The 14729-nt window shown below is 40.0% G+C and overlaps 1 protein-coding gene across 2 annotated transcripts; it reads right to left on the minus strand.

Moving 5' to 3' along the window:
• Positions 1 to 630: 630 nt before the first annotated feature.
• On the minus strand, positions 631 to 14357 carry nampt2 (nicotinamide phosphoribosyltransferase 2). 2 transcript variants are annotated; one of them, XM_068594991.1, is made up of 11 exons: positions 14109 to 14357; positions 11283 to 11356; positions 11048 to 11151; positions 10830 to 10958; positions 10542 to 10700; positions 9489 to 9619; positions 9088 to 9313; positions 7854 to 7973; positions 6813 to 6953; positions 5536 to 5661; positions 631 to 4394 (listed from the first exon to the last, which is right to left on the minus strand). In XM_068594991.1, the coding sequence occupies exons 3-11, from the start codon at positions 11099 to 11101 to the stop codon at positions 4233 to 4235; spliced, it is 1248 nt and encodes a 415-aa protein (XP_068451092.1). In that variant the 5' UTR covers positions 11102 to 11151; positions 11283 to 11356; positions 14109 to 14357; the 3' UTR covers positions 631 to 4232. The 2 variants fall into 2 exon arrangements, with proteins under 2 accessions (XP_068451092.1, XP_068451091.1); XM_068594990.1 differs by having other exon boundaries at positions 11283 to 11418.
• Between the last annotated feature and the right edge of the window lie 372 nt (positions 14358 to 14729).

The following is a 14729-nucleotide window of genomic DNA, read 5'->3' on the forward strand; positions in this document are numbered from 1 at the left end:
GGCCGATTTGACCACGCAAGGGCGGCCATGCGTGTCTTGCGTGCTTGCGTGTCTTGCGTGCTTGCGTCTCTGCGTAAAACCCGAGTATGAATCAGCCTGTAGAACACAAACCAGCTGTGTTGGACTCTGCGGCCCTCTAGTGGCTCCAAAGAAAAGATGACTTCAATGAACAAAGACTGGATATACAGATGGAGACGTTGCCTGTAAGGAACAGGGACAGTCAGTTCAATTAGTAGTATACTGAATATTCTCTCAAATAATTCTGATAGCTTTTGTAGAAAAAAATAAACTATTGAGGTTAAAATGGGAGCAAGATGCATTGCTGTCTTATAGATAGTACCACTAGGACTTTCCAGAGACATTAATGCATTTTAGTACAGGGCTTTACAATCTTCAACCGCCCCTGAACAGAAACAGACAACATGAATGAGATTTGTCTTCAGGTGGTCACCGTCAGTATGTCCCCATGCCTGGGTTCTATGTTCTGGTCACTCAGTGCAACAACACTCTTTACCTCTCGTGTCATAGACAACTTCAACAAGTTTCACTTTAGCAAAAAATAACTCACAACAGTAATATAGTGTTACTGTTTTTTTTTTTATTTTTACAAAAGGTTGGTTCTCAAAACACAAACAAAATCAAAGATACAGAACATTTTAAAAGATAAAGATAAGTTACGAAGGGAATCAGTTTTCAAAAGCATATTTACAAACAGAATTAAATATATGAGTGCCAATGCTACACAGCAGGTAATCCCGATAGGTCTGTAGGTCATCAGCAAGAAAATCAAATGCAAGTAGTCTGAAATAGTGATTATTGAAAAAAACAGAACGTTAAGGGCCTTAACAAGAGAGTAAGAAGGATTATACATGACGAAGAACTGACCATAAACAGCAAGAGAATAAAACAAATACAATAGAAGCAGCGGTGTCTTTGGAGTCATGTGTTAAATGCATAGATATTCAGCAACAGACTAGCTGGTCTTTACATCTGTCACTTCCATCTGTTGCAATCTGCCCAAAACCAAAGAAATAAGCCACTTCAAATCTGAGACCATTCTACATTCTACGGTAAGTTGCTTAAGGCAGGTATCATATGATACACACTTGTTTACTGGGGATCCACTTAAAAAGAAGAATAAAAAAAAAAAACACAAGCCATCAGGCTTTTTGTCCAGATCTTGAGAGGACTGTGCAGAAATGAATGTTTCCAACCAACTTTACTGCCTATAAAAAGCAAACCAGCCATTTCGTTGAGGTACACTTCTAATAAATCAAATTTGATTTATAAAGTTGTAAAAATTGCATTTAGTTAGTTTAGTAAACAATCTTTTCATTTCCTCTCATCAGCTAAGTAAACACAATGAGCGTTAGCCTTTCATATCAGAGTCAACGTTATCAGTAGACTACAATTATCTGAACTATTCAAACATTAAGGCTCCATCATGGGGCGCAAATGAGAACTGTGGATATATTGTTTTATTCGGATAATTTAATTGGCGACCCACTTGCAGGTCCATACCCAGTGTTTGGGAACGGAAAAAAAATACTTCTAACTAATGTAACAAGGCAGGTTGGTACTGAAAGACCAAATGATGTGACAGAGAATATTAGTGAATGTTTCCATTAAAGTCCATAAGTCAACCCATGGTTCATCAAAGTGGATAATAAAGAAAACATGCTCTCTTTACCAGGACCTGTATTATTCCAGCTAAGGACATCCCACATAATCCCACTTTAATACTTCCATTTCTACCTCCGGTACATTTTGATCCATAATGCACTCATTTTAGCAGGGCACAATAACATACCTGCAATTAAATAAAGGCAGTTTAAAAAAAAGGTGCTATGGTGTGAAATTATGAGCATTAGTACAGCATCAAAACACGTTTGTCTCTGTAAAGACACAGTGGAGTAATGTCTACCTGAGCAGAGAAATAAGTCCCTCTTCTGTGTGTTGTGTGATATGAGCTTCTCTCGGCTTACCAAAGCCGGGTCGGCAGTGCGTGCACGTCCGTTAATACAGGGACGATTCTTCAGCATGATCAATGTCATTGGTTACAAAAATATGTTGCTTGTTGCTGGTGTGGAGGAGCTCGGTTAAAACATGTGCATCCTTGGAAAACAAGCTGCAGCGAGAAAACCTCGCCAACTATCCTCTAAAGTGTGGAAGTATTTTAGACAGAGCCCCACCAGTGTGGTGTAAACTCTACAAACTGGAAATGGCTTTTGACAGCAATACAGCTGCTCTGCACAATCACAAGGGAACGCATCCCAGCAGGCTTTGTCAAGACAGCACAATATCCTGTTTACTTTTTGGCCCCACCAAAGCATGATATATCAGGATTATCAGCACACGGCACACATTTCTAATAGTAGTCACTTAAAATAGAGTTACGTAATGTCTCTTTATTGGCCCCGTGATAAAAGTAATTTCTGCACCGCTGTTATGGCAACATTACACCATGTGTCATCTAACGGCCTTATTGGATTGCTTTATATTTTTTGAGAACGTCGCTTCAACTAACACTACAGACTGTCATTAGAGTCGGTAAAGCCTTTCAATTATTTCCCCTCATCAAAAAACGATTAAAATGAAAATACATTGAAGGGAAAGGTTGCCAACATACTGTGATTTAAATGTGTCACAGCAATACTTTTGAATTTGAAGTCCAGTATTTTACTGATCAGGCATTTGACAGTAGGGCCTGCTAAGTTGTTGCATTTATTGGTTTTTCAGATTTTTTCTAATCTTTTTCAACGCCGAGAGCTCTGTGGAGGTAATTTCTCATTTGTATATGCTCTGAATTTAGCACCTTTAATGTCCAGTCTGTCTTCAAAGCTTTATCAGCACAAACAAATGACTCATTATTGAAAAGCCAGTATTGTACCACACAAAGGGCACACTGACTGAATTGGATGAACTTCAAAAATGGAATGGACATTTCTTGACGTTAAAAACAAAGCATCATCACGTTAACGGTTTGTAATTTGCATGAGTAGCAACTAATTATTTCTATATACAATATATGTAATGTTATATGTCATGTCAATTACTAAAATAATCAAACTAATAATATTCATAACATTTAAGAAAGGTGAGGACATTGTTGTTGCATATCCGGCTCACCTTTCAGCCAATCACATGACCCCTACCTCTTAAGCGAGGAGTCTCAACACCTGCTCCCAGAGTTAGCCAGCACCTGTTTGCAACAACAGCAATAACCAATGCTAGCTAGGTAGCATCAGCAACAAAGCTAAGCTTTCAGTCTAGCTACTGTGTTCATCTACAGCTGTCTGTGGTTTTCTGACTCATAGCAGCGTTAGCATTCTTGCTAGCTCAAGAGAGACGTGATTGGATGAAAATTGAGTGGGAAAATAGAGAGTAACTTTGATAATGAAACAAAGTTTAACGTTCTTGAAATTAAATGTATGTAATTGAACAAAAATCTACTCATAAAATGTTTGAATGATTAATAATTAAATGACATTACATAATACTGTCTAAAGTTTCAACAATTTATCCAAATAATTCACAAATGTATACATTATACACAATTTACTTTTATGAATATTAAGTTTGCTTTGTGGACCAATGGTATCAGAAAGAACAGGTATGGCTTCCTTCTTGTCCGAACTGTTGCAATGCAGAGCAAAGGGCTCTTTTGCACTCCTGATCAGTCTTACATTTATACGTATTGTGTTTCTTTCATCAACCAAACTTTCAATTAGGTTCACGAGGGAAACCGATTTTCTTCCCGGTCGTAAATTAAAACAAAGCGCAGCACAATGACTTGGTTTCATTTCGATAAAACATCATGGTTCGGCTAAAATAACCATGTTTCTTATGTTCTTTCAGTTTCGCTTATGAATAAAAATAAGTCAAGTTGACTTTTGGTTTCACATTGGATGACTCCGGGAGGAGATGAGTTTCTCTCAAAGAGCTAATTGACAATGCAGTTTTGTTGTATGTGAATATAATTTTTAGGCTGGAAATTGACCTAAAATCAAATATTGTAGTATAACCCATCCCTGATGATTACTTCAAACAATAAAAACTCTTCATATTTTGTTTAGGTTGGTGTCTTGTAAAATATAACATTTCCCTCCCCTTCAATATGTTTCGATTAATATATATTTATGATGTTTAGATTTATACCCGAGAGCCTTTCCTCCTTCCAGTGCACCCAGTTAAAAAGTATTGTTTGCATTGCGCGAGGCTTCGGGGTTGCATTAATGACTCCCGTTAATGATGCGGTTGTGCAGCAGCTCCTGTTCATGGTTGTACAGCGTGGGGTTCACCTCCTCGTCCCTCAGCCGAGCATTCTTTCTGATCTCCTCCAGGGAGTAGTCCTGGACCAGGCTGCCATTCTCGAATACAGTCACCAGCAGGTCCTGAAGAACGCAGAGCACACAGACACATGGTTAAGTCCAGGGGAAAGAAGTTGAATGAACTGTTAAACATCGCTTTTAGTTTAAAATGTGCCTGATAATTCTTTCCATATACTGTCGTTTGTCAAGTTTGGTAAGCTTGAAGTGTTTAATGGAAGCTTCATTGCATTATGGAAATTGAGCATCCAATATTGTTGTTGGAAGAAAAAAAAATATTTACGCTTGATCAGTGACTGTTTCACTGTTATATTCAGACTTCTCATCTTATTGTCTCTGTTTAATCTTACACACAAACACAGCATGTCTGCTGATAGCAGTGAGACTGGGGAATCCGTGTGTTTCTGTCTGAAAGAACGTGCAGTTCCTTTGTTATCACATGACCATTTCTTGCAAACCGCTCTATGGGACGAGGGGAAAGGTTCACGGTTCGGCCGAAGATGTCATGAGGGTTTCTGTTAGTGGTCAAGATGTGTATTTAAGAGGTGGTCCTTTGAGAGATCTTTGAGCAGTCTTGGATATGTAATTTCTCTATCACCTTGTACTTCTGACTCTGCTCCTTCCTTGCAACGAATAAAGGTTCCTGTTTTAATGATTTTACTCCGAGGGGTCGAGGGAATTTTTCTGACAATTGTTAAGCGCTCGACCCATAACAACTGGTAGTATATCTTATCACCTCTTTGAGTATCGGTTTCTTGTGAGCGTCCCATCTTTAGGAAAGTATGATGCAACATTTTGTTGTTGTTGAAAAAACACCAAACTCACAATAGAAAAATAGTCCCATTTTCAAAACACCTGGTATCTGGCTATCTGTCAGTGAAAGCTCAAATACATGGCATTATAAATGGCTTCACAAGATCAACAGAATACAATGGAAGCCTGCAAAAAAGAAACTGGCTGGCTGGGCAATCAAAAACAAATAATATCATCAAGAGACGTTCAAGTAATGATGTCAAGAGGTAGACGATGACGATGGGGCCCCATGGTGAACCACACAATCACAACGTCTCCGGATTGATCATCAAAACATTAATACAAAACAAACGCAAACAAAAAAGCCCAGGTTAGTTTGAGTAATCTTAATATACTACTTAAATGTGTAATCAGCAGTATACAAAAAAACGCCAGATGAAATCCTTGAACTAACCTCCTCAGGCTTGCCTGCCCCTCTCTCTATCGTCTCCAAGAAGCCATCAGAGCTTTTCCTCAGAGATAATCGACCCCGCTTTGACCCTTTGGACGGGTCGGTCACCGGCTGTTTGTACACGTCCATCTGGAAGAAGCGGAAGGAAATTACAATAAGTGAAATCACATTAAAAAACAAGCCTTTGGGAGGATTACTATATCTCTGACACCCGAGGAAGCAGCTCTGGTCTTTTAATTCAATTTTAATGAACATGTCTACGACAGATGCACCAATTAATACAATGGGAAAAGTTTGTCTGCCGTGATAGGTGCGTGTCTCTGTAATATAACTCGGTAACACACGGTCAAGTACAGTAAGATGCACGCTTGGGATTTGTGTTCATGTTAGTATCCCTCAAATGTCTGAAATGAATAAGTGAAACCACTTTTTAGACAGAAAGATTCCTGTCATCCAGTGCATTATAGAATCTTTGTTGAACATTAGATTATGTCTTTCTACGGTCTGTTATAATGAAATCATTTTTGTAATCAATACTTTGTGTCAAACCATTGATTGACATAGATGATGTACAGGTCATTATTATCATCAAATTACAAATGGGACTGTAAATGTATAACTTGTTTCTAGTCCTATGACCATTAAAAGCATTTAATCCTTTGAGTCATCATCATTTACACTCATTCTAAACTGATGGCAGTCTGCCATGCATGTGCCACCTGCACATCACGACTATCGAACATTCACACCCATTTCACAACAATGAGGCGATCTCTCACAGTATAGTAGGTTAAAATTGAACCTGGGCGTAGTCTACTTCCTGAGGCTGACTTAAGATCAGGTTTTAAAAGTCAGACTTAAAAGTCTGTAAAAGGGCACAATTAGCTGAATGACGACGACTAAAGTTACTCAAGATAACTGCATCCAACATTACATATTAGTTCTAAAACTACATTAAAAAAAGAGCCACATTCATGAGTTAAACTTTAACTCATGAATGTGACTCTTTTTGAGTGTATTCTTTTAACACAGACAAAATATGTGAACTCTTAAATGATAGGTTCACATATTTTGTCTGTGTTTAAAGAATACTCGCATATGAACAGTGAAACAGGTTGTGCTCGCTGTACATCCTGTTCACAAATGGTTTAACCAAAAAATCCAGGTTAAATGTCAACATATGAACATTAACAATAATCTGTTGACGTTCATCTGTTTGAAAACCTCCTAAGCACGGTAATGTTGCAGCATCTGAATCAAACCAGAACCCTTCCACTTACCCCCTTGCCGTTGCTCTCCACGTAGCTGCACTTGAAGGCACAGTTGAGCGTGTCTCTGTTGAGCTTCTGCAGTAAAGCGCTGCCGCACCCAAAGACGACATTCTCAGCACTCCAGCCTTCATCGGTCAGCTTCTGAAGAATCTGCAGGAAACAAAGAAAAGAAGGCTTTTATTTATGACTTTGTTTACAAGAAGTTTTTGAGGCGAGCAGTGGAAGTGGAACTGTCAATACAAGTGTGAAAATCTGTGTTTGAAGGACAGTGAACACAGTGATGGATTCTGAAGCATTTTAACAACGTAATTAAACTTTTCTAGAACACATTAACACGTTTTAAAGGAAGGTATTTGGCATAAGAGTATGTTTGGGGATTTTTAGAAGAAAAGAAAAAATGTAAATGTAAAAAAACAAACATATTCCAAACCTGGATCTCCAGGCATGGACCTAGTTCTTAATTTCAACATTTCTCTGATAGCGACTTCCCATAAAACATACATCTTTAAAAAAAAGGGAAAAACAGCTTGGGTTGTATTGGCGTAGTTTGGATCATAATGCTGAGATTTGGGGATAAGTTTCTCTCTCTGTCAGTTTTATATTGAGTAAGAAGATTCAACCAAATTCTTGACGCCATATACCCGGAGTGCCTCCACGTACCCCCGGAGGTACATGTACCCCCATTTGAGAACCACTAGTCCATGGCCCAATCCCAATATCCGCCCTAAATGAATGACGACATGTAGTGTTAAAGCGGAACGGTAGAACAATCTGTAAACTCATCTCTCATATTAATGGTCTACTGTATTGTCTTTGTACAAGCCCTAAAAAAAAAATAATATTACAAGCATCATAAAAAAGATAACAAAAGGTTGAATATCCTGTAAGCATAATATTTACTCGGATAAGAAAGTTTGCAATTGCTTAGCTCAAATCAGGAAAACTGAATATGCAACAAGTGGCAATACAAATAAATCACATACTAAATAAGATGTAGTAAGCAGAGTGAGGGTTAATCCAGACCAGTACAACAACCAGATGTGTTCTTACCTCATCTACTGAAGAGAGGTCAATGCCGTCTCCTTGAATGATTCGCAGGTAAGAGGGCAGCACCTTGTATCCCACGGAGTTCAGAGAAGAACCAAAACACTCCTCCAGAATCTTGATGACCTACAAAGTGGCATTTCAACTATTTTATTGATGTATACATGTAGGTAGGGTTGTGTGGTATGGGCTAAAATTCATAATACGATATTTTGTAAGATTTTGGCGGTTTCACAGTATATCACAGTATTTTTTTTCGCCACTGGCCGACTACACAGCGGTGTAGTCAGCTGGCCGTCCTAAGCTATAACAAGTGCCGGCAGCAACATTCATTTTTCACAGGCTAATGTTGAAAGTGCAGCGGGATACTTCTGTGTCAGGGTTCTAACTCCAGTTATGGTTCAAACTTTTGTTGTGTATTTAACTTAACAACATTTGATAACCCACATCTAACGCTCTTTAACAGGGTTCAACGCCAAAAACACAACACTGTGTGACACAAACAGTTTGTAAACACTAATAATTGTACGTTCATGAAATTACAAAGTTGAATTGCACAGCCCTACATGTATTGTTAAAGATGCGAAACACACCTGCATTTATTTATCTTTTCTTTACATACACAAGACAATACTCACAGTCTGTATCTTCCGAATATTATATTAATAAGTAAAGAGTTTTCCTAAATTACACCAATTGTTTCCTAATGAGAAATTTGTGTATATAATAGCAAATGTGTCTTAGATCAAAACGTTAATATAAAGAGCTTCAACATGTCTTAAACTTTAAACATTCTAGTAGAGAACTCCTAAGTCCCAGTTTCTCTTCGATTAGAGGACAGGACAAATCAGTCTCTTATCAGATGACTCATTCAGACCAATTAGGAGATGGTGCTGTGATGGTTCACCATTAGTTACTTATTAACAGGTATGTTCGCTTCTATACTTTGACATGAGGTGGACCAGACATGCTTACATTTTCATTTTAATTAATTTGTACAGCCCAAAATCACAAATTTGCCCCAAATTTGCTTTTGTTTTCTGTCTCTCCATCAGTTGCCACAAAGCATGACAAGTTAAATACACACTGCTAGCTAGAAATTATCCAAATGTAACGGAGTAGAAGTAAATTGCTTTTCTGAAAATAAATCTACCCAAATGAGGATTTAAAAACATATATAGAAGTTGTAAAAGTATAATTGAAAATATTTGATAGCTATTTTACTCTGCCTGTCGTTTACCTCAATCAAAGTCTCTGCGGGGTCTCCAGAGTCCGGCCGGATGACCAGACACGAGTCCTCGCTGCGCTCCATGACTCGCTCCTTCAGCTTGTCTCCCCAGATGTTCTTACAGGCATTAAAGATGTCGTAGCTGTCGCTGACCACGGACACGGGCCCAGAGGGGAACTGCTCAAGGACTCGCTCAAACGCCTCCTTCTCCCTGCTCCTTCCCCAGGAGATGATGGTACTGGAAGACAGGAAGGAAGTAATGAACTCACTCCATTAATCCTGGTTCGATTATTTAAAGATGATATTTCTGCAGTCCGAAAAAATATTCTAATTGATTATGATGTTGCCACAAACTACATTTATGATTCACATATATATGTATGCATGCATGCATGTATGTCCATGTGTTATACCTGTGCTCTGCCGCTGGGATGGAGAAGCCAGCCATCGGGCAACCATAGTATCGCTGAGCCATCAGCAGTCCAGCTACTGTGTCCGTGCTGCAGAAATTAACCAGGTGAGCTGCTCCGCCTAATGCTGCCGACTGGAGAGCAGAGGTGGAAACTAGGAATCACACTGCTGTTTGAATGTTTGAAGTTCAAAATAACTCACACCTCAGAGAACACATATTGATTCTATGGGTTTGCTATTTGTTCAGTCGGGGAGCTTTAAAACTGGTAGTAACACATTGTCTGCGCGTGACAACTTAGGTCTGATTCTAGAGCATAATACCATGTTACTCCCAGCTGATAGGATTTAGTTGACTCATTAGTGACTAAGAAGATCGTCCTCTATCAAGTGATTTTGCATTTTCAATATTATTAACACATTTTCTCATCAATTCTTACTTATGACAGCGACCAAAACGTTCGGGACCCTCTGATAGCCATCAGGGCTAAGCTGAACTGAACGAGGGTCCTTCAGTTACCAAACAGAGGAGCTCCAACACAATGCCATCCATCCATCCATCCATCTATCCATCCATGCATAGAGCCATTACGTTAACAATGTACTGACAGTCTGCCTTTGTATCTTTAAAAAGTGTTCGCATCAGTCTGTCAATTGGAAATGGGACCTAATGTCACTATATTTACAGTATGTCAGAATCCTCTCACAATCCAGATTTAAATTCATGTTGTAACGTTCCCTCTGACATCCATTGAGGTTTCTTAATCTAACCTTTGTGCCTAAAATCAGTGATGTGACCAGCAAGATGTTGTACCATAAAGTGATAAAGCAGATATCACAAAGGACATGGACATATTAATGTTATATGAAAATGCAAAGCAGTGACGTGTCAGACAGTGTTAAGGGATTTCAGAGGTCATCGTATCCTTAGCCATAGTGAATAGGAAGAATTCCTTTTAGTGCAAACATATCGGTTGCTGCAAGATGCAAGAGACACTTCATTCAGCCTCAATTCTGCTTTCTCATAAACTATAAAAAAGGCAGAGAATCTTACTGACCTCTTGTGAGGAGACTCCTCTGTAGCCAAAGTCGTGTAGTTTTAGGTCCAGACCTTCAAGGCCTCCAGAGGTGGCCTTCAGGTGCTTAGCCAGGATCTTCTTAAACTCTCTGGATATGGTGGCCACAGTGATGGGATACCACATCTGGACCAGCATAGTCTGTTTAGCAGGTAGAGGTAGTTAGAAATAGTGTATATATACACACAAATGATTTGGTCCTGCCCCTTCCACTTCAACCCTTTCATCATGTCCAAACCTCAAACACTAAAAACACATTTCTGGATATACCTCAATGTAGTTGGTTAGCCAGTAGAAGTCGGGATCAGTGTTTTCCACAGTGAAGAGCACGTTGCCTCTGGGTACAATCCTCCCCTCTGGGATGGCTTTGATCCGGATAGGAAGACGGCCATCATGTTTCTGACATGGCAACAAGCACATTGTACTTCATGTTGGATATAGAATGATATATCATCATCGTCAAGACGGACTGAAATCTCTTTGTTTACCTCGAGGATCTTCCTCCAGCTTTCCTCATCGAACACAGCCTGTTTGAAGTGCATCTGGTAGAAGAGCTTGGCTTCCTGAATCTTCTCCTCTGTGACCACTTGGCCTGCGGACAACAAACCAGGTTATTACAAAATACTTCATTCCCCAGTATTCTTTTGAACAGCAAGGTGCCTGTGAACTGTTTTTCAGATGGTTCTGTCCATTAAGTTCTTGGAGGGTAGGACGTGAGTATACCTATGAGGTACTTTTTCAGAAGATACTGAAGGCCAAAGAACACCACTTCACTGAACTGGGAGCCTTTCTTGCATCTGCATTCAAAGTAGGAGTAGATGTTGCTGACATTTGGAGGATACTGTTTGTAGTGTGTGATCTGAAAGACAAGCAACGAATAGAAGTCAAGAAATTGTGACAGCTTAGAACACAAGTATCTCCTTGTGCTCTTACAATACTAATTGAATAATCATCAGCACCAACCAGTCAGTCAGTGGAAGAAATAGTATCAAGAGGCACTCCCTCCACATTCTTCTGCCTCACCCTGTTTAAGTTCACTTTCCATTCCCCCCTCCATGTTCAACTTAAAGAGAACAAATTCAAAAGGAGAAACCCCAGAACAGGCAGTGTCTTATACTAAGATTAGCCTAAGTAAGATTAACCTAATCAAGTGAAAAGAACAACTGTGACGAGGAGGGTAGAAACAAAATGAGCACTTTATTTACAGGACATAATTGTTGCAACATCGTCACCCATATGTTTGTGGACTGATGCTTTGACGCGAGTTTGTTGATTTAGCTGTTGCCATCTTAGCTTTTTGCAACTAGGGAAGTTTAGCAGATTTGGACTGAGTAGTGACGTAGAGACCTGCTGTAAATACTCAGTTGTATGGTCTATTTGACTCTAAATGGACCATCATTTACTAAAATAACATAATGATGTATTGAAGAAGACTTGAAACGACAGATTGAGACCATAAACTCAAGTTTACAATGTTTACTGAGGGAATAGATCAAGAGAAGTACATTTTCTAATATAGTTCTATACAACCAGAGGACTCACCCCCTGATGGACAGTAGAGAAAATGCAGGTGTTAGACATAAAGCACTGACTTAACTTTTCAGTTGTCGCCTGATAGACACCAACATTAAGAAGGAACTATTGGTGGAGATTAAAGTTTCCTTTTAGTGTACCTGCAAAAAATATTTATTGTGTTCTCTTTTGGATAGAATGAGCTGTTAATATTTACAGTAGCCCAAAACAAACAGACCAAACCAACAGTGACGTTCACATTGCCTTTGGGTATAATCCTGTTCTCGGGGACGGCTTTGTATAATTACCTGAACAAAAGAATCGTTGTGTTCTCCTTCGCATAGAATAAAAATGCGATGAATCCCTTAGATACTTTATGATTGTAACAAAACCAGACAGACATATTCCCAGTTTGTCTCCCACGTGAGCGATGGATGCTGCCATGTTTGGCTTCTTGAAATGATATAGTCAATGGCAAAGGTTTGCTGGAACAAAGTTTCACATCTCGCTCTTCTGCACAGATGTGCGTCAAATGGCTTGTTTTTAAACTGTAGGCCAACCAGATGCAATGAAAGTGTGAGTCAAGTTAATATGCAACGGAGAAACGAGACACAACCGATGTTGCGTCAGGGAAGACTGACAGTGTACATTAGCTACGACCAGACAGCTTTTTTGTCTCAGCATTTCTTCTTTTATTAGATAATATGCAGCACAGGGCCCGGGTTCGACTCCAGGCTGGGCTGCTGCGGTAAGGACTACAGCTTGACATATGGTGCAAGCTCTTCAAAGTAAGCTCCTGTGGCTCCCCCACCATATTGCTCATGTCTTCTCCATTGCTTCTATTGCCTGTCTGCTCTGAGCGCATCCACCTTCACTCTCTCTTCAACCCATCAATGAAGCAATTCACAAAGATCACAGTATGCTTAAATGATTGCGATCAGGCCGTTATGTGGCCCACAGGTTTTCAGATTGAGTGTCAGATAAACACTAAGTGTCCTTGGGGTTGACATCATTTTTGTCACTACAATTAAAAAAAAAGTGTTAATAGTTCCATAGGAGAAAAATTAGAAGAATAATGATGTACTTCTTTAACAAAAAAGGATGCCCAGTAAACACAGTGGACTTTGACATGAGCTTATCCCAGTGGGCCAAATCAGTTTCTATTATGCGATTGTGATGACAGACACATTTGGACTTGTTTTCAGGGGTCGCTGGCACAGATGAAGATTGGTCGGTCATCATCCAGACCTTTGCCATTTGGCTTCAGTGGAAACCTTTGAATGGCATCTGACATTTAGCTGTACGAGCAGAGTATGAGTTACAAGAGATACCAATAGAGCGTGACCAAGCAGTGGGCCGACCCACGAGCGGATGCAGGTTTACGAACAGACAGAAATGAAACTGAAAGCTAAAGACCTAACGAAAGGTTGGGCTCGGTGTTTATACGTCACGCAGCTACACTGTTTTAGCAGGTTCCATGAAACCAGTGTTTATGCATTACATAACGCTGAACCTAAGCACATACACACAAGCTAAGCTACCTGTTTAGTGTGGAGATGGGCATAACGAAACTAAAACGAGACACTGCCTTTGGTTCACAATCTACACAGTTAACTTTTCCCATTCTTTGCCAAGTCATATCTTCTCATACAAACTTTATGGAGTCAACCTGGCTTAACAGTCGCCCCGTTATCGGCGCCTCAGTCCCACTGCCCCCGGTGCACTAACAACAAGGGCACCACTTTCCACACAATGCACACAGCTAACGCCAACTACTGCTGGAGTCTTACTTTCATTGAGGATACCAGGACCGCTGCGAACTAACGCTAAAAAGTTGAAGGACAACGGGCGAACGTACCAAAAAGGACGCTGAGCGTTACTCGTGATGTGCGACGGTTCATAGCGAGACACTGGACGAAAGATAACGTTAACCGTCAGCGAACCGTACCCCAAAATAAACCACTTTTATTACATTTTGTCAATAAACATCAGGCTGGAAGCAAAAAGGGCACGGGCATGAAGGACGGGTCCACTCACCTTGTAGGAATCCGTCGCCAGCAAGAAATTAAATTCGTGTGCTGCCATTGTTGTTGTGGATGAATTAATTTACGTAAATGTCCCTTCGGTCACTCGTCGCAACTTAACAGGAGCCCCAGCCAACACCAGACCGAGCGGCCGAGAAGATACGCCTCACCGTCAAGTCACCGTGACCGTTTCTCCGGTGAAGTTGGATTCACGATAGACAGGCAGACGTTAGGACACTGCCGAAACACTCAAAGCAGGAGTCGTTTTGTAGGTTGGGGGGTTATTTTCAAAGGGGCGGGTTTCTAGTACGCATGTACTGGCGCACGTCCTTCCTCTTACCGCCTCTCAGCTACGTAATGCTGCATTCAAGGACAGTAGTTTTTTTTTGGAACAGCTTAAAGGAACGTTCCGATATTTTGGACGCTAGATCTAGCTATTGCTCTGATGTTTGCTTTCACCTCATACAGCTTTCATATAAAAGTACACAGGCCTCCAATACCTTACAAAAAGAGACAGCTGTACCAATGTCTCCATAGCTAGAACTGGTAGTGTGTACAAAACATAAACCAAGATAATACAAATGTTAAGTCATTAAGCTGGCAAATACTGTACATTTGTATATGATTTCTTAAA

Source organism: Clinocottus analis, unplaced genomic scaffold (genome assembly GCF_023055335.1).
Source record: "Clinocottus analis isolate CAN_PGR_092001 unplaced genomic scaffold, fCliAna1.0.p SCAF_3, whole genome shotgun sequence".
In the NCBI taxonomy this organism is placed as follows: domain Eukaryota; kingdom Metazoa; phylum Chordata; class Actinopteri; order Perciformes; family Cottidae; genus Clinocottus; species Clinocottus analis.